Source organism: Meleagris gallopavo, chromosome 1 (assembly GCF_905368555.1).
Source record: "Meleagris gallopavo chromosome 1, MGAL_WU_HG_1.1, whole genome shotgun sequence".
Classification (NCBI taxonomy): domain Eukaryota; kingdom Metazoa; phylum Chordata; class Aves; order Galliformes; family Phasianidae; genus Meleagris; species Meleagris gallopavo.
In genome coordinates, this window is record NC_139404.1 from 107,595,472 (window position 1) to 107,614,623 (window position 19,152).

At 42.4% G+C, this 19,152-nt stretch overlaps 1 protein-coding gene across 1 annotated transcript; it reads right to left on the reverse strand.

The window, feature by feature from the left end:
* Window positions 1-4,162: 4,162 nt before the first annotated feature.
* On the reverse strand, window positions 4,163-8,627 carry LOC104914540 (trefoil factor 1-like). Its single transcript, XM_010724393.3, has 4 exons — window positions 8,332-8,627; window positions 6,952-7,098; window positions 4,980-5,129; window positions 4,163-4,363 (listed from the first exon to the last, which is right to left on the reverse strand). The coding sequence occupies exons 1-4, from the start codon at window positions 8,408-8,410 to the stop codon at window positions 4,356-4,358; spliced, it is 384 nt and encodes a 127-aa protein (XP_010722695.2). The 5' UTR covers window positions 8,411-8,627; the 3' UTR covers window positions 4,163-4,355.
* Between the last annotated feature and the right edge of the window lie 10,525 nt (window positions 8,628-19,152).

Below are 19,152 nucleotides of genomic sequence, written 5' to 3' on the forward strand. Positions count from 1 at the left end.
TACATTCTCACAGATTGCATGAGGTTCTGGCAGTCAGCAAGGACCTGGTTTGGGTGTACATTGTGGTAGCTTCACGTAACTCCCAGAGCAGTTAGGTTATGGATACAAATAGTAAAAATTCTTCAAAACAGAAACGCAGTCATCTTTGGCTCAGGGCGAAGATCTGTGCTGCCAAGGATCTGACAGTGGCAACAGCACTGCACAGGGAAGAGTGTAAGAACAGGGCAAAGCATCAAGGTGTGCTTGGCTGACAAGTCAAGGACTATCTAACTCTCTGGGAGTTTCTCTGTATTTTCTTGCCTTTGATGGATTTAACTTCCATGGACTTGTCTAATTCCTATTTGAATCACCTGTTCATATTCATCACACTACCTTTTTCAGCACCAGTTCCCCATGCTTGCATTACAGGAGGCAGTGAATGATCACGTGCAGATGTGGCACTGAGGGACATGGAGAGATGGGCTCATGGTTGGACTAGATGGTCTCAGAGGTTTTTTCCAACCTTAATGATTCTGTGACTCCCTTTCTTCTTTCTGCTCAGTACTCTGGAATGTATAGATTTCCTCCTCCCTTGTTCCGAGAGAAGGGAAAATGTGTTTTATTCTGCCAGTCACACCTATCCCCCATTTTACAAAGCACAGCTCTTCCTTGTTCTGCCTCAATACCCATGCAGTGTTCTGTGGCCTCCTGTGCATTTCTGTCAAGTTGTACATCATGAAAGGTCTCTTCTGCTCATTTAGAAAACCAGTACTTTTCTGCTCAAGTTTCTTCTGAAGATCTACCTTTTCCAAGAAATGACATGCTTTCCATCTCTACCACTCTAAACAGTGTCCCAGTGTAGAAACCATGAGGCACTGGGAGTGCTGCTTCCTGTTGTACTGAGAGAAAAACTCTTGGACAGAAAACTAGACCTGTTTCAAGCCCCAAGAACAGCAGTGTCAGAAGACAGGTTGTGGTATAGGTGTGTCTTACTTTGCCATACACTTTGTTGGCAGGGTGACTTTTCATGCTAAGTTGTCCTTGTGCCACCCATCCTGCCTGCCATAGCCTCAGAGTTAATTTATTTGTCATCACTGTTCAAGAACAGCAGCCACAGCTTTCACAAGCTGGTCAAGTGTCCAGTCCTAGACAGCGTGAGCCGTGATGCTTTAAAGGACAAATAGCCCATAGGATGCAACAGGATTGCATTTTTCATACTAAAGGCAAGACAGTTTTTTAATGATAATAGAGGTCATATTTTATGGTATGCAAGAAATGCTGGACTGAAGAATTTACAGCCCCCAAAATTAAATGCCTCCCCATGCCAAATCTCCATAGACCAGGAAAGAAGAACAGGACTCCTTTGTAGCCGGAGGGGCAACTTAAATTACTTTTAGTGTCTTAAATTATAATTAATGCTATGAAATAAGCCAACCATAATCTTCTCATTAGCAACTGTGCAAAAGTTAATGTACCTCACACACGATTACCTTCCACTCCGTGCTCCAAATGGATTCATAAAACAAAGAGCATTTGAAAACAACAGTTTATGCTGTATTTTCTTGTAGCTATCAATTTAAAATCTCCTTCATAATGCAGTTTGAGAAACATAGAAGGTAGGAAAGCTGCTACAGTTAAGGATGACCCCTTTTTCTAATGTGGAAGGATGCAAGTGCCCAGGTTGACAGTAAGCAGTTGTCACGCTGTCAGTTTTCAGCACTGAGATCTGATCTGAGGAGAATCATAATAAAGGTCTTGGTTGGGAAATGTATATTGCAAGCTCCATTTATGTCAGAAAATGCTGTCAAGGGCAGCATTAATCACATTAATACTAATTGCATCTTTCTTTTTTATTTCATAGCCTCATTTTTTCCTGCCCTCCTCTCCTTTTTTTTTTTGTTGCCTTGCAGATTTTTTCAAGAATATCTGAGAACTTTTTATGCAGTGTTGTGCAATTGCATTGCTAGCTGCTTACCATTGCAGTTTTGTGCCTGTCATTGATCTCTCCTAGAGATGGAAAATATTAAGAAAACATGAAAGTGAAAGATCAAATTGTGACCCCTGTTCCTGGGCCCTCCTCGCTCAATTCCCCATATCCTTACAGTCAGATGTTAAACATACTTTGTAGCTTCACCAGAAGTCTTACCAGTGCTTTTTTTTTGCTTTCTCCTGAGGTACAATGAGGAAGTTGCTTCAAAATCATTATAGAAGAAGCAAAAGTTAAATGAAGCTCAGGATTTTTCTGCTTCTGTTTGTTGAAAGCTGCATGCTGCCATGACAGTGTCCCCTTGGGTAAGGTCTAATGCCAAGCCTGAGAAAGGGCAGGAAGTGGGGAAATCCCATTTTGTAGCAAGAAGGAGTACATGGATCAGGTTTTACTTCCCAGATTCAGCTTTTCAAAATGTGATAGACTCAAATCACTAGACTGATGATAGCTGCTTCAAACCACACCAGTCCACTCCCATGTATGTGAGTGCTAATGTAAGTGGACCAAACATCGTGCACTGCAACAGAAGTATTGTAAAGCGAAGTCTATCTGTTTTCCAATTCGTCTTCTACCACTGAGCACATGTTGTCAGTCTCCTCCTGCCATGGTGTACCTGTGGTAAATTGGGTCAGGGACCACACATGCTGTATCAGGGAATCAGAAGTAGCTCTTATGTTTTAGCTTCTGCTGTTTGAGAGCATCATTTCGAGCTTTCAGGTTCTTCTTTGTGACCAAGAGTCTCGAAATACTTGAACATATGGGACAAGTGTCTCATATTACTAAACTCCAGAGCTGAAACTTTAGGCCATTAGCTCATGGATATTTGTGATACAACTCTGTGGTTTAGCTGTTTTCTACAGGAACATTTCAGCTTCTGTGCTCTTTTTCAGTTTGGTTCAGCATCTTGCCTGAAATCTTCCCTCTGAATGGGAGCTTTGCCAGAGCTTGAACAGGAAGCATGGCCTTTCTAGTGATATTGGGGATGGGAGACAGTAAGCAGACGTTAAAAAGTGTATCTGTTTTCAGTCACGTCTTTTTGCCAGATTGCTCCTCACTGAAGAGCCACACATGGAATTGATCTACAGTGCCAAACATTTTCTTCTCAGTCTTTGAGAAGCCAAAGCATTGGTTGCAATCTGCTGTCCTGATAACAGCCTACTGAGGACCACCAGGCACTGGTGATTTTCAACATCATTCACTGTTTGCACAACAGCCTCATCAGCACAAAGGCTTTGTGTCACAGAATTGATTCCTATTATGGTAGCACCTCTGCTGATGACCGTTGTGTAGCTGACCTACTTTTGTTTACCCAGAAAAATATTCAGAACTTAGTTTCCCTGTTCAGCTGGTTCTCTTACCAGCTTAGACATTCTTCACACTTTTTCTCCAAATATATTTGGACGATGTTGAAAACCATCTACAAATCTCAGCCACTCACATATTGTAAACTCCCCACATAGTAAGTCCCTTAGGGCTTACTGATCACATCCCATCCCTACCTCATATCTCTACCAAACTCACCTCCTGGAAGTTGTAATGGGGGAGGCCAGCAGGACCTGTATTGTAGCAGTATATAAAATCCTCTACTTAGGCCTCCCAAATTCCTATGGGTTACAACATGGGTACCAAATCTTCCTTAGCAAAGAACTTCAAAGGTCTTCAGAAGACTTCTCAATTTATTTGCTCATATTGCAACCATGTTCAAATCCCATTATTATTAAGCCCACTTTAAGTGTAAGATAATGGAATTTTAGAAATAATTCATTTTTACACACTTGGGTGACAGTCATCGTAGTGAAATCTCCAAGGAGGTTTTCTCTTCTTGCAGCACAAAGGAACATTGTCAGTGGGCATGGTGGGGATGGGTTGGTGTTGGACTAAGTCAACTTAGTAGTCTTTTCCAAGCTTAATGATACTATGATTCTTTTCTGTGGAGCACCCAAGTAAATGGAACTTCACTTATGTCCTGAGGGGAAAAAGCAAACCAGCCCTAGTGTTGTAGCGGTGTGAAGGGAAGCGCTGAGTATTTTCAGTGCTGAAAAGAGAGGGATCCATTTGCAGCCACCAATCAGGTAGCACATACACACAGCTGCTCACAAACGTGAAATGTAAGCAGCAGACATCACTGAGATGTCTGACTTCATGAGAAGCAGAAATATGCAGCTTTGAAATAAAGATAGCAGAGGACTCATGGACTGTGTTTTGGTTCTTTTATTATGTTGAAAAATTGTTCGTACTACCCTACTGAGAAAATAAAAGTTGTGGTTATATTTTCTTCAGAATGAAGAAAAAATCACCTAGAAATCATTGTTGTTACAAACAGAAAGTTGGAGCTGGGACATCTGGCTGTTATTTCCCAGTTGAGCAGGTTCTTCAGGAAGTTTCTACTTTAACAACCTGGAGAGGAAAAGAGAAGCAGCAGGTTACGGGATATGTTTTTTCCCCAAATTTGACACAATGCAAGGAAGTATTTGCCTAGATGCAGTACATTAAAAAGAGTGTGTACATCCTACAAGCAGACTTTAGCAACTAGTGTCCCACCTGTCTTTTCTTGTGTTTCCTAGCTATGATTCAGATCATTAAATCAAATGAGAGTCCCAGGGGCAGAATCGACTATGGGGTGGCTTGGAAACAGTCAGGGCTGCACCAATTGTGCTGTAACACAGGAGGAGGGGATCAGAAATTTCTGTCAGGTTCATTCCATGTCTCAAAAAAGAAGCCTTTGCCTCTTGTGATAAAGCAGATGTGGACTTGATAGCCACACCTCTATCATCATGCTAGCCAAGGGCTTGCACTCACACTTGAGCCCCAATTGCCCTCAGGTCCCTGGCCCTGGGACACACCAGCACCACACCTCCGTGCAAGAAGCTGGTCTTTTAGGGTTTATTACCCACTCATGCCTTCGGGTGAGGAGGCTCTGAACCCACACTGAGAATCGGAGAAGATCCTGTTCTATTCTGGAACAGTGGGGTGGCCATGGGGACACAAGGGAGATATCTCATTTGGATTTTACCTTCTTCGACTGTGCGATGGTAGAAGCACCAGGGGACACCAGCAGGATGTGCCCGGAAGCAGCATCTCCTGCTTAAGCACTCCTTTGCTGTGATGCCAGGGTAGCCACAGTTCACTCGGATACGAGGATCAGCAGGGCACACTTTCTTAACTGTGTAAAGCAAAAAGGAAGGAAGGATAGAGGCTGTGTTACATTATGCCCAACGTACCTGGTAGAAAAATTCACAAATAAAAGGTAGATGGGGTGCATGAGCAAGCACAACAGCTGTGGTGACCTTTTCCACACTGATTTCAGGCAGAAAGATCACTTACTATGCTTAGTATGCAAAGCTACATACCAAAAGATGAGAAACTTCTGCTGCACCCTAGGGGCTAGATGGGCCAAAGTTCATCCCTAGAAGTGCCTGGCAGGCAGCAAGCAACCCAGTTTTGCCTTTTGCAGATCCAGCAGTGGAGCAGAGAACCAACTGCAGAATGGTCACAGCCCCAAACTGCCAGAGTTCAAGGAGTGTTTGGATGACACTCTTAGACATAGGATTTGAATTTGAGTGGTCTTGTGTGGAGCCAGAAGTTGGACTCAGTGATCTTCGTGGTTTCCCTTCAACTTCATATTCAATGATTCTTTATCTTCCCTGATGATACCACGTGCAGCAGCCTTGTGTCTGGCTCAATGCAAAAGGCCAACACTTCAGCAGCCCTGCTGAAGTGGGGAGAGGAAGATCCACTCACCTCCATGCCAACTTCAGTTGTGGAGGAAAGCTAAGTCACTTATGAGGAATCACAGCTCATCCAACAAATTAAAATTATATGCAAGGAAGGAACTTTTGTGGGAATGCAACCAACAGATAGGAAGTGTAGTTGTGGGGAATCCACATTAAGTCCCCTTCCACAACATTAAAACCTTCTTAAAATACTTTCACCACCCAGACTGAATAATTTGGTATTCCTATCTTAGAAGATTACTGCTCAGAAAAGCAACTCCATGAAAATGACACTGTGAGATACAGCCATTTCTTTTTCAAGATTTACAAGAAAAGCAAGCAGCGTTCAAAGTCAAAATTAAATTTCAGCAGTTCTACGACCTGTTGAACAATCTTGATTCACACCAAGTTAATTATTTGTTAACACTGCCTTTGTACCCTCACTTCCTCTTATTTCATGTGTCCAGGGCTGGTGGTACAATGGCCAAAATTGCACTGAAGTTCTCCTAAGAAAGAGTCATCTAGTTGGCAGTGCACATTCAACAGTTACATGAAATGCACTCAGCTATTGAAGGATTTGGGTGAGTGTCTCTGACCCTCTATGGGAACATAAGATGGAAGGAGTTCAGATTTTCCAATGGGTCTTCAGAAGGAAAAATCTAATGGAGAAAATTATCTGCCCTGACATAATTTGGAGATTTCATTAAATGAACACTGGAAGAAAAACCAGGAAAGAAAAAAAGAACTACCCATTGGAATTATACTGGGAACCATGCAGAAAATGAAGGAAGTGGTAAGCATGAAAATAATCTTAAAAAAAGAAAAGAAGAAAAACGTGTAAGTTAGAGGATGTCCATGTTTTTAAATGATGGATTCATGTGCTGAGGACTTTCTGATCTCTTTAACACGTTGCTAAAGTGGCGTTAATGTCCTTGTCAGCCACATAGAAGCCCATTTTAGGTAAGTGCCAAGCATCATAGGCTCCACTGACAGAGAAGACCACAACTGGCAGTAAAATGTTTTTAAACAGCCAGCTTGGGCTATCTGATAACTAGGAGCCTGAAGGAAAAAGAAATATCTTGTGCAGAGGATGCGTTCCAAGCCTGACAAGGCAATCAATATTTGACTTTGCATTTTTCTACCGAAGGTCTTCTGAGAATGGTTTGCACCCACTACTTTGGCTCAAGAGTAAGAACAGAGCTGCTCCCTGATTGTACGTGTTTCTGTGTAAGCAAACACTAGGTAAGTTAGTATTTCTGGTGGAGGTGTTACCTTTCTTTGGTTTAGCAGTGAAGCACCAGGGGACGCCAGGCACTGACGCACTGAAGCAGCACCCAGCTTTCCTGCAGTCTGCTGCTGAGATTCCTGGGGGGCCGCAGTTCCTCCGCTCCCTGGCTGCTATTTTGCACTGGCATTTTGCTGTTGAGCACAAAAATCCAAAATTACTGGGTGTTAGTTTGATTTTTAGCAGAGGTGCATTTATCAAGTGTTCTCTTGAAACCATAAGCTTTCCCTGGACTCTGTCTATCTTGTAAGTGTATGTTTTCTTTTGTTTGTTAAGATCAGAACTTAAAATATTTGTTTTAAGATCTGTTCATGGCAAATAGATGGCAAGTGAAATGCTGGGCCCCTCCCTAATGGCTCCCCTATCAACTTCAGTAAGATCTGTACTTCACCCAGTATGACATGGTCCCACATGCATCCAGCCCAGCCCAGCACAGTGGGACAGTGAAATTTAAACAGATCACATCAAATGCCAAAAAATCATAACTTCAGGTATTGAGCTGGTAAATATTTATTGATTTGCTCATCTCATTTGAGGAAAGAATCAGTTAAGGGTCCTGTGGGTCTTTACTAAGCATAAAGATTTAAAAAAACCTTAGTGTTATCTTTTAGGTCACTGTAAGAACAGAGTTGCATACAAATAATTATAGCTGCACTTTTCATAGAATCACAGAATGGCCTGGGTTGAAAAGGACCACAATGATCATCTAGTTTCAACCCCCCTGCCATCTCCAACCACCAGACCAGGCTGCCCAGAGCCACATCCAGCCTGGCCTTGAATGCATCAAGACATGGGGCATTCACAATCTCCTTGAGCAACTGTTCCAGTGTGTCACCGCCCTCTGAGTGGTGTCTTTTAATATTTTGCTACTAATATCTACTACATAGTCAACTACAACCAAGAAATTCTGGAGATGTCCCTTTGCACGTGCCATTGAGCTACTTGCTTTCCATTTCCCGAGTTACTTGAATGACTTGTCTTCTACTGATGAGACAGATAGACTTATCTGAAAACACATTCCTGCAGAAAAGTAATATGAAATGGATGTCAGGAGACTCTTCAGACAAACCTAACTACTACTCCAGTCTCAGTCCTGTTCTAGTGAACTCCTAGGCATTTTGTTCTTTCATCTTTGGGGCAGGTTTCTGGTTATTTCACCAGTAGTTCACCTGCAGTTTTTGTTGTTGTTTTACTATAGCTTTCTCTGAAAACAAAATTAAAAATTAAACTCCAGATTTGGGAATAGTGCCAGAGCAATACAGTCGCCATATGGTATGTGATCTGGAGGTATGCTCTTGCTGTTATTATAATCAGTATGATCAGGCTGACGTACATACCTGCAAAAGCAAGGAAGTAAATCTACTTACATGGTGGTTTTCCTTCTGTTGAGCTGATGAGGGCTACAGCGAGGATGACAAAGAGCAAGCAGATCCCCTTTACATCCATTGCTTTGGGAGCCCTCAGGCCAATGGCTGGGAAGGGAGGTGGAGGAGAGGTGCTGCTTTGCCTCAAGCAGCCTGTTTTATACGGTCCTCATGTTTACCTGGAGAGATCTGATAACATTGTTCCCTGCAAAGCTTCACCCAGAGGCTGCTCTTTTTGTTGTTGTTTAATTAGGAAATGTTACCGTGTATAGTTTGATATCCCTGAGATAAATTTCTAGGTTTGTGTGAACTTTTCATTGCATATTTATTATATACCCCTAGATCACATATCTATTACGTGATCCCCTAATCTATTAATTGGACATTACTGCATGCCTCTGGCATTCCTAGCTGACATCATAGCCATGTGAGTGTTTCAGAACACTAAGCAGCTTCAAATGGTTACTTCTACTGGAAAACATATACATATATTTCCTTTCCAAGAACATTCTTTCTACCACAAATATTCCTTGTCCTTAAGTTCAGTCTGAGTTACATTTACTCTTCAGCTTATGTGGCAGGGCAGTCGGAGCTGGAAAACCTTCAAGCTACAGAGACACTTCAAGGGACACTTGGGTAAGAAAAGGAGAGCTTTTGTGTGATCTCAGTCTGACCCATTGGGGATGTTACTTCTCCAGGGGGTGGTCCCCTACCTGCCAGCTGATACTGCAGAGTAGTCATCCTATGCAAGGGTGTCTGCCCCATGGAAATATGGCTTCTTTAAATAATTGAATTTACTGTATGAATATTTTAATTGTATTTTTCTTTACTAGTCCTAGCTAAGTGAACCTAGATAGAATATACGCACACTATCAATTTCAAGGGCTTATGACTTCCCAGCCACCAGGGAACTCCTCTTGTTCATAGTCAGAAGTGAAATTCAAAGTTGGTTTTTTTTTCCTTGACAAAATTATGTCTTTATGTCTTTAATTATTATAGATGAGTTTATTTTCTTCCTCTTTCCTTGATAAACTTTGAACTTCTAAGACAGTTTTGAAAGTAATTTATTTGTTTAGATGTATTTTGAACCCTATAGGAAAGATCTTGGTCTACAAAGAAGAAAAAGAAACCACAAGAATTAATTTCCGTAGAATCATAGAATCATTAACGTTGGAAAGACCACCATGATTATACAGTCCAATCATCAACCCATGTTTGTGACCACTCCAAACCATGTCCCTCAGTGCCACATCCAAACAGTTCTTGAACTGTGACTCCATCACCTCCCAGGCAGCCTGTGCCACTGCTTCACCACCCCTTCTAAGAAATATTCCCTAATATCCAACCTGAACATCCTCTGGTGCAACTTGAGGCCATTCCCTCTCATCCTATTGCTGTTGCCTGGGAGAAGAGGTCAATCCCACCTCATCACAACCTCCTTTCAGGTGGTTGCAGAGAGTGATAAGGTCACCCTTGAGCCTCCTCTTCTCCAGACTGAACAACCCCAGTTCCCTCAGCTGCTCCTCATAAGACTTGTGCTCCAGATCCCTCACAACTTCTTTGCCCTTCTCTGGATATTCTCCAGGGGCTCATTTTCTTTCTTATAGTGAGGGTCTCAAATCCTGCTGTAGAACTTCTTAAAGACTTCATTTATGTTCTCTCATTGAAAGCCATGATTCAGATATCAGACACTGTGTGCATCCTTCACTGCACAAGATACCAAGCTGGAGGTGGAGGAGGATTGCATGCCAGCCCTCACCTTTTACTTTCATCAGTGAGGGAAAACCTGATCTAAAATTCAAAAAGCCATTTTTCTCCTTACATGGAATGCTGACAGCACTCCCAAAGGCCAGAGGTGATGCTTGTACTGGGGAAGCCCAGATCAGTTTTCCACCAGCTTCCTTCAGAAGGCATTGAGCCTGGCTGAAATGTTGTGCCTCACATGGGAGCTGTGCAGCCTTCATGCTACAGCAGCAGCTTGCAGCTGATTATCGGCTCTGGGCATGAATCAGGCCATCATGATAACATCTGTCCCTCCTGCCTCTTACAGAACATTAGTTAAGCCCTTATCTGCCAGCTGTCAGCTCCTAGGCCCAATCCTACCACACGCACAATGGCAAATATACCACTGAGTTCTTGCTACGGAAAGAGCACATGATTGGCATCTTAAAGCAAACACTTTGAAAGAAATGAGCCCCTCGCTTTCTGCCAGCGGATCACTTTAAGATCTTTGATATGTTTATATAGCAAAGCCTTGACACTATCAGGGGTTTCTCCACAAATGTGTTTCCTTCCCTGAGGCCAGTATCCACCCAGACCTTTGGATCACTCTGCATTGAGCACCAATGGGACTGGAAGGGCTCTTTGCCTCCTTCCAGCCTCCCGGCCTCTCTCACCACCACTCTCTGGTATCCTGGGGGTTACAATGGAGATAGGAGCTCAGGCACAGAGAAACAATGAACGTCTCCAGTTTGAATTTCTGGATTTTGTGGGAGTCTTCACCAATTCTGGTCCTTCAAGCTCTGCAAGGAATGCCCAGGAAGGAGGAGGACCTGTGAGAGGAAATCGTATATCTATACCCATCTAGACAAAGCTCATCTCATGCCATTCACTGCAATGCTGAGTTTTAAGGGAATGTTTATGAGAACTGCAGGAATGAGCAATACTCTCCTCCTTTATTGTCAGACTGTTTTCCTTATTCTACAAGGGTGCAGCAGATCAGAGATTCCTGTGCCTGGGTCAACCTTGCTGGGCATGAGCTGGAGCTGGGTTTTCCCTTTCCCTGGGAAAGGGGCCTGCTTTTGGAACAAAACAGGAAAACTAGGCCTCACAGACAAACTAAGAAATAATTCTGGAAAAAAAAGCTAAAGCAAACTGTGGACTATGACAGCACATGAGACCACAACACTTGTAAGTGTGCATGCCATTAAATACAGACTGAAAAATAGAACAGGTGAGACTTAGGAAAAATTTAAACACATGTTTATAAATGTAAACTCCTTAAGTACATCTACAGGCTTTGCAGCTCTCCATTTGAACAGCTTACTTTGCAATACACACCACAGAGAAATCTGCCTCTGTTACAGAGGTAGATACTTGTCACTAAGAAAAGCATGGCCAGACACTGAGTCAGGAGCAATTGGAAACAGAGGAACTCTGTGACCCTTGTGTTCACCTCAGTCTGGATGAATGTTCCTTCTGAAGGCTGAGTCCCAGCACACCTCACATTTCCCCACATTGCCAAGGCATCATCCTCATGGGACTAGAGCCAGAGCTGCATAGGTATGGGGGAAGAACTACAGAAAGAGGTAGAAGCCTTCCCCTGTAGAAGAGGAAACACAAAAAAGCATGCAGTAAAGATAAGAGATACAACAGGGTCTCTGACAGTTCTCTAAGTTGTTCTGAGGCATACACTGTAAGAAAACTTGCATTTTCTGGTGCCAATGGGACCATCAGCCTCCCAAGTATTTTAACAAGCTGAATGAGCATACAAAAGCAGTTCAGGTTGTTATTTGCCTGTCTACTGAATAACACTGTGGGTTCAAAAAATAAACAGAGGAAACCTTACATCTTAATTCTGGGAACGAATGGTTTAAAGTAAGCATTGAGAGCCATTCAGCCCTATCTCTTAGATAAATATACCTATACCAGATATATTAGCGTGGGTGTCCAAACCACCTTTAACTTGGTTTGCACAAACTCTTTCAGAAGACTTTTTAAAAAGAATATGAACTTTCTACACATTTTTGTCGTCAGCATCCATGCCTAAATGGTAAAATGAGAAAAGTAATTACATGAATTTAATCAGATATATAACTCAGAGCTCAGTCAGGTCTCAAAGCCTGAACTTCAACATCCAAAGCTCTCAGACTAGGGTTTGAATTTTGGGTGGTCCTGTGTGGATCCCAAAGTTCGACTCAATGTGGACTCGATGATCCTTGTGGATCCTTTACAACTCAGGATATTTTATGATTCTATAACTAAATGGAACTTAAAGGGTGAGTAAAATGGGTGAAATGCTTGCAAACAGCACTATGGTATTTACAGGTACAATATGAGGGACTGAGAATAAATTTTACCAAAAAAAAAAAAAAAAAAAGAGAGATGTCCTCATGCATGCACATAGATCCAAAAGAGTTAAACAAAAAGTAAAGGGAGCTACTATAAGAAAAAAGGCCATTTTTTTTCAAAGCCAAATAAAGAAAACAGAAAAAAAGTGAGTGCATGGAAGTAAAATCAGAAAGAGATAAACAAATAACTTGTTCTGAGATAGGAATGAAAGTACAAAGGTTAGTTATCACAAAGAGGAGAAGAGGATTTCTGTTGTTCAACAAACTCAGAAATGATAAGAAAATGTTGGTGAATGATGAAGTGATGAATATGCAGATGATTCAGAATTATTTGTCATATTTTTCCAAAAGTGCAGGTAACTGAGGAGTTGTAGAAATATCTTACAAGAGTGATAAATGTCAAGTGAAAGGCAGAGTAAGTAATTGCAAAGCAAAGTGCGTGGAGGAAAAATAACTTAATTATATGTAAACACAAAGATGGGTTGTAAATTAGCTCTTGTCACTCAGACAGAGCTCTGCATTGCTTTGGTTATACCAATTGAATATTCAAAGTGTCAAGAAGGCAAATTGAGTTTTAGTTGTTAATAGAAAAGGGACTGAGTGCAAAGTGGCAAAAGTAATTCTGACACCACTGCAGTTCCCACTGAGCCTATGCCTGGATCCCTTTGTGAGGCTGTGGATGCCCCACATTGAAAGAAGAGAACGCAATTTGAAGAGATGCTGAGAGAAGTCCCAGGCTTGGAAGCAATCACATATGGACCCAGATTTAGGAGAGTGTAGAAACTTAGAAACTAAGTTGTCACAGGCCAGAAGGAGAAGTGTTTGCCTAGGTAAGAAAGAAGGTAACAATGTGAGAGTAAGTGAATGATTTTCATTGAAGGGAAAGGCCAGAAGGAGCCATGCTGGGATCTTTGCAACATAACAAACTTGTAAACTGACTTGAAACGGTGGGAGAGGGTAAAATTTGTTGGCAACATCATGGTGGTGAAGATATGAGGCAGATGCAGAACTGATGATATGAGGATTTTGCAGAACTAAATGACTGCAGGGTAAGATTGCAGTTGATTCTGCCCATAAACATGAAGCACTGCTCATTTGGGAAAGGAGCAACCCGAACTCTTCAGACAAAATGATGACCCTGAGCTGGTTCTTATCACCTGGTTGTGAGTGAGTGCAGTGTGTGATGCTGGCATATGGAGTAGGAGAGAGAGCTTTGTGAAAACAGAGCTCAGTGCTTAGCAACTGAGGAAATCAAATGGCAGCAGTTGTTCAGAAAGAGACAGCACATGGAATGGAAAACACTGTTGTGCCATCTTATAAACTCGTGGTACATCTGCTTTTCTCATGCCCTTTTCTCAGTCTCCAACTTGTAACAAGTCCAGTCATGAGGATGAAGGAAAGCTGGTAGGGTAGGACAGCATCCACACCAGAAACAGCCATGTAGGTTGGGTCTATCCAGGCTGCAAGGTCAACAAAGTTACAAAAGCCTGAGGAATATACCACTAGCAGCTCATTGTCTCACCTAATATAAAAGTCTGACCATCTGAGAAGCACATTCCAAGTGGGGGAAGGAAGATGGGCACATGGGCAGGATGTAGGTAAGCTGTGGAATTCCCTCCTGCAGGATCCTGCATTTGCTAAAGCTTCACACTGATCTGGGGAGTGATCAAAATCTGTAGAAGAAAATTTGCTCTGGGCTGTAAGTCTATCTCAAGAAAAGCCTAAGCTGAAAATCATTGGATGTTGGAAGAATCCGGGGAAGTGTCAGTGCCCATCTGACTTGCTCTTTAACTCTTTCCTTGGCATCAACTCTTGCTGCTATTTAAGACAGGATGCTGGCTGGCCTTCAGCTCGTGTTGCACACTGCTCCTCAGAATACAAAAATGAGAAAGTCAGTCACTGAAACAGTGAGGCTGCAGCTGCACGTGAAAAGAATATAATGTATGACTGGTCTGGAATTTATTCCTCCAGAAGCAGAAGGCCAGGGATGTGCAAGGACTGTAAGACAGATGGTACTACCCAGCACCGAGGGCCACTGGTAGTGCTATTTATGATGTTCAAGGTATAAATTCTGTCTTCAGAAGGCTCTAAACTTCTTGTTTTTCTGGGATGACCTACTGGAAGGATTAGTCTGTACTCCTTCTTAAAGCTTTCCTGTAAGCACCTGTAACTGGCCATGCCTGGCATCGGGTCAGGAATAAAGATGGATCTAGCCTGGCTTAGTCTGACCAATCCTATGATTTTATGATTACTTCTTTTGCTTTTTGTTATATTTTTAGGAAAATCTATTCAAACTCTCCTAAATTTTGGCGTTTAATCACATGCTGAAAGCGCAAAGCTCAGAATCAAGATAATACAGCTTGTTTAAATTCTAAATCTGTTAAAAATGTTCCACTTTGCAGAATGGAAAATGCCATGATAAATGAAGATGCTTCTGAGACTCATCTGATCTCAAAGCAAACCCAGTCCTGCATATCAGTTGTGATCACCCGAAGAAAGATGCCACTGATGAAGGAGGTGATGGTTCTCCTGTGATGGTTTCCTCCCTCAGTGAGGAAGGAAGGAGGGAAGCTAGCTGGTGCAGTCACAAGGGGCAGGATCCATTCAGCACATCTCACCAGGGACAGGGAGATACCAAGGCTGATCACCAGCTCCATATGTTGATGTTCTGAGGTCAACTGTTTGGAGCAGCAGGAAATGACGTGGGCCGGCTGCGAGCAAAAATGCCTACTGTGGTGTGATGGCACAGTGGAGCCAAAACTGTTGCTGCTTTTAGCAATTTTAAATTATTGCTCTTTTTATATTTGTGAAAATATTGATGTTATGAATATGACAGTAGTGAATGGAGAAGGTGTTTGTTCTGTATCAATTAAACATAGACAAAAAATAGGAGAAATATTAAACTCTAGTGCTAGATAGAGAATACAAAAAATAGATGGGAGAACTTTCAGGGAAAAACCATGCGGTAAAATTCTTCAAAGGTATTAGCAAAATAATGATGGAAATAAGTAGATTTTTTTTGTTTTAATTTTAAAAGAAAGAAGAAGGTTAGCTATAAAATTCCTTTGAAATTTTCCTTGTAAGGATTTTAAAGAGAAGTGAATGAGAGAGAATGTGAAGTGAACTGTAAAGATTTTGAAAGAGACAGAAAGGGAAAGAATATTTTCCTCCCTTCAAAGTCAAAATCTCCTAACATTTTAGCAGGGGAAGTAAAGCATTTCCCTTTCAATTCCTGTCCCCTCTCCAAGATGTTTTTGTTCTTCCCACACAGGCAAAATCAGAAGCATATTATAATGTAATTTACCCATTTCAGGACATATTTATAACATAAACTAGCTCAGGAATGGGTAACTTTCTATTCAGTGGGGCAATCAAAAGGCACCATGGCAAAAAATTAAAGTTTGGGAGATATTTAGGTTCCAGGCTCTGTTTACAAATGTGATCAGTATTAATCAGTATTAATTAATTAATTAAGTGGCAAAAAAATTATATGAACTGATCCAGAGAGCACTGTTAATCAGTGTCTTGGTATTGGTGGGATCCAAGGAAAATTCTTTGTAGGGAGAGACCAGCCTGTGGCTCTCCATCATCTCATACAAAGTTCTCTTTGGGGACCAAGCCAAAGTTCGGTCCAAAGCTGAGCAGGGAAATCAGAAAACCTGTCTGGTGTTGGGCCAGTACAGTCAGCATGTGGGGCTGCTGAGGGTGATGCCTTGGAGGTGCCCTGGGAGCCCTGCAAATGAGGCTCTAACATAAGCGTTATGCTGCAAACAGCTTTTCACTATGTGTAAGGCTGAAGATGACAGAAGCTGATGGAGAGGAAGGGTCTTTTGTTACTGGTAATTTCCCTAGAACTGGGCTTCAGCATCCTACTAGAATGCAGTGAATTCCTGAGAGTATACTTCATATGCTCTCATTTGTAGCACAACTGACATCCACTAGCAAAACATCTCTTAGTTCATGCCCATAAATAGAGGGATGAAAATATTAATATTTCTATAAATCAAGCCACTGCCATCTCTAACATACTTTGCTTTTTAGAAGTAAGACCTGAATTCTCAGTGTCTTTCTGCTAATGGAAAATTTCTGAAACCTAATTAAAAAGTCTCTATTCAATGGGCTGTGGAGAATTTATAGCAGTGAAGCTGCCTGTGTCAGACAAATATGCTATTGATGGTCCTGTGGGAACTAATGATGAAGGGGCTACAATTAAGAATAGATATAAAAAGGAAACACGCAATTTGCTGGGCTCGGTTTCAGCCAGCTGGGTGCTGGTGTGTGGGAAGGGCAGGGAACGGAAAGGGCTGGTGTCAGTGCAAATGAATGCTGCTCTGGGATAGCTTCAATGAGAGAATCAAAGATGTCCTGAGGGCTTTTACCCCTTCTCAAGGAAGGGGATGCATCTGTGCTAGTGAAATGGACTCTTACATGCAGTTTTACATGGATTCTGGCTGCAAAACAGTCAAAAATAGCAACAAACACGTGCTCTGGGATTGTCAGCCAGTACTGAGAGGTCAGAGAGGTTTTTCACCCAGGCAAGAAAAGACTTGTGCATGTACATCTGGTGGTAGAAAGGGGCTGTCTACCCTCTACAAACCTCCAAAACCCACACCCAAAGCAAACCACCACACCAGGCAGCAATTCCCCTATGGATCCTTCCAGAAGGGTGAAGGGAAATAGCACCAGACCATCCTGGACACTCTGCTGCCTCTGGTGACATTTGTCCACTCCAGCAGTAACCCAACAGGCAGCCATTTCCACACAGCACACACAGCAAGCCAGCTCTGCTACAGAACTATAGGAGGCTTCTGGGGAGATCAGGGTCTATTGCTTTCCTGGAGCTTTGCTATGTGATATCTTGCACGTCCCTAGAGCCCTGCTGTGTTGTACCCTTGCTTGGCTGTGCTCCCAGCCCCATAGCCCCAGCACTTTGCAGCCAAGGGCATTGTGATGGCAGCATCCACTGCTGATGGGAGGGATAGCAAGATTTAATTATGTATAAATGACAAGTTTAGTTTTGCTGGAACCCATCGTTGCCTCATTCCACAAATGCTGTTTCTAGATCATAGTCTTGGGCTGGCTGGATTTTGTTTGGAGAGGCTTTTAACTGCTTTATTAATCTCCTTAATAACAAAAGAGAACTTTAGAAATGTGGGAAACCTGAGGGCTTTGTATGAAAGGGCCTGGTTTCTGAACAACAAACTGGCTGCCCTTACTTTTCTGCCAAAGGTACTCATTAAGCAGCAAAACTGGCCACATTCACGTAACAGATTTGTTTGCACTAAGGAGGCCACCTGCAAAAGGGAAAACAGAAAGGAACTACGTGAGTCAGAGGGAGGCCTCAGAAACTGGGAGTACTGGCCAGGTGCCCTAACATGAGCATTTCTGCCTTGGGGTTTCCCCTTGTTCTCTGCAAAGTCCAGCCTTGACTGTGCTCTAATTCCTGGCTCAGCCCCTTTACCCTTCTGAAACACTTATCTTTAGTGAAATTACATTAGTATTCAGAAAAAGTTCTGCCAGTAGTTTAACTCAAATTATTTCTTGTCTCTATAATCTTTGATGATTGCGTTGAGATCTTTTCTGAATAACTGTTATTTAGTAAATGCTTTGTTTGCCATTCCTAAGTGTTCCTTTATACAATTGTAGATTAGATAGTTCCCTGCCCATGTTAGAGGTGCCAACATGCTGGTCAGAAATTTTCAGATGTATTCTTTTGTTCTGCAACTATAGGTGGCCATTTTAACTGTAACAAACTGATTGCTACCTTTAAAGACAAAATTGGTAAATTCTCAAGTATACATTAGTATCAGAGATCTTCCACTGTTGGCTCTTGGGAAAAACAGGCCTGGAAATGGTGCAAAGAAATGATTTTCTCAACAAAAATTCTCCCTAAAAGACAACCTCCGATGAGAACTTGAATGGGAAGTGCCATCAGGAGATATAAGGGGTGATTTAGGTGGGCTGCTAAGTGGAAATTCTTTCCCCAGAGCGCGGTGAGGCGCTGGCACAGCTTCCCAGAGAAGCTGTGGTGCCCCATCCCTGGAAGCACTCAAGGCCAGGCTGGATGGAGCCCTGGGCAGCCTGAGCTGGTGAGGGGCAGCCCTGCCCACTGCATGGGTTGGGGTGGGTGGGCTTTGAGCTCCCTTCCAATCCAAACTATTCTGTGATTCTGTGATTCTGTGATCCTGTGATTCTGTGATTCTGTGATTCTGTGAAGGTGAGCCTCTCCAGCTTTAAATGAGCTTTGTGGCCAGCCTCCAAGAGGTAGAACTTCACCTTCTCATGGCTACTGTCAGGCGGTGTCCCAGCACCACCAAATGGGCGTTTCTGTTCTCAGTGCCCAGGGTGCCACAGTGCTCTCCTCCTCTGATAGAAGCAAGTAAGGCAGCTGCCTGAATAACATTGGCTAAAGAAGGTACTTGGCCACATTACAATCCTTCTGATGTGTTATACCTTTTTGGCTGCATTTTATGGGTTTTCCTTTCAGCTGTTTAGTTTGCTTTTGCATATTCTACTGACCACACAGATATATGTCACCCATAATCTTTCCCTGTAAAGATGGATGTTTACCTGCCTGTCTGAAAGCATCCTGTGCTGTCTGGTGCAGTGATGAGCCACCTCTATCAAATGATTAACAATAACAAGTATTTCAGTTAATCTGTGTAGTTAGCTTTTACCTTTATTTGTTAGTATGTGTGCATTTTGTTATGTGTAATAAAGTTCTTTCTTCATTTTCATCATGAAGAGTGTCACT

What these genes read in the sequence shown, in the direction of transcription:
- LOC104914540 (XM_010724393.3), bottom strand. Translation starts at nt 8,410, where the DNA reads ATGGATGTAAAGGGGATCTGCTTGCTCTTTGTCATCCTCGCTGTAGCC. An exon ending in AACAGAAGGAAAACCACCAT is followed by an intron (nt 7,099 to 8,331) that starts GTAAGTAGATTT and finishes TGTGCTCAACAG; the next exon opens with CAAAATGCCAGTGCAAAATA. An exon ending in CACTGCTAAACCAAAGAAAG is followed by an intron (nt 5,130 to 6,951) that starts GTAACACCTCCA and finishes TGCTTTACACAG; the next exon opens with TTAAGAAAGTGTGCCCTGCT.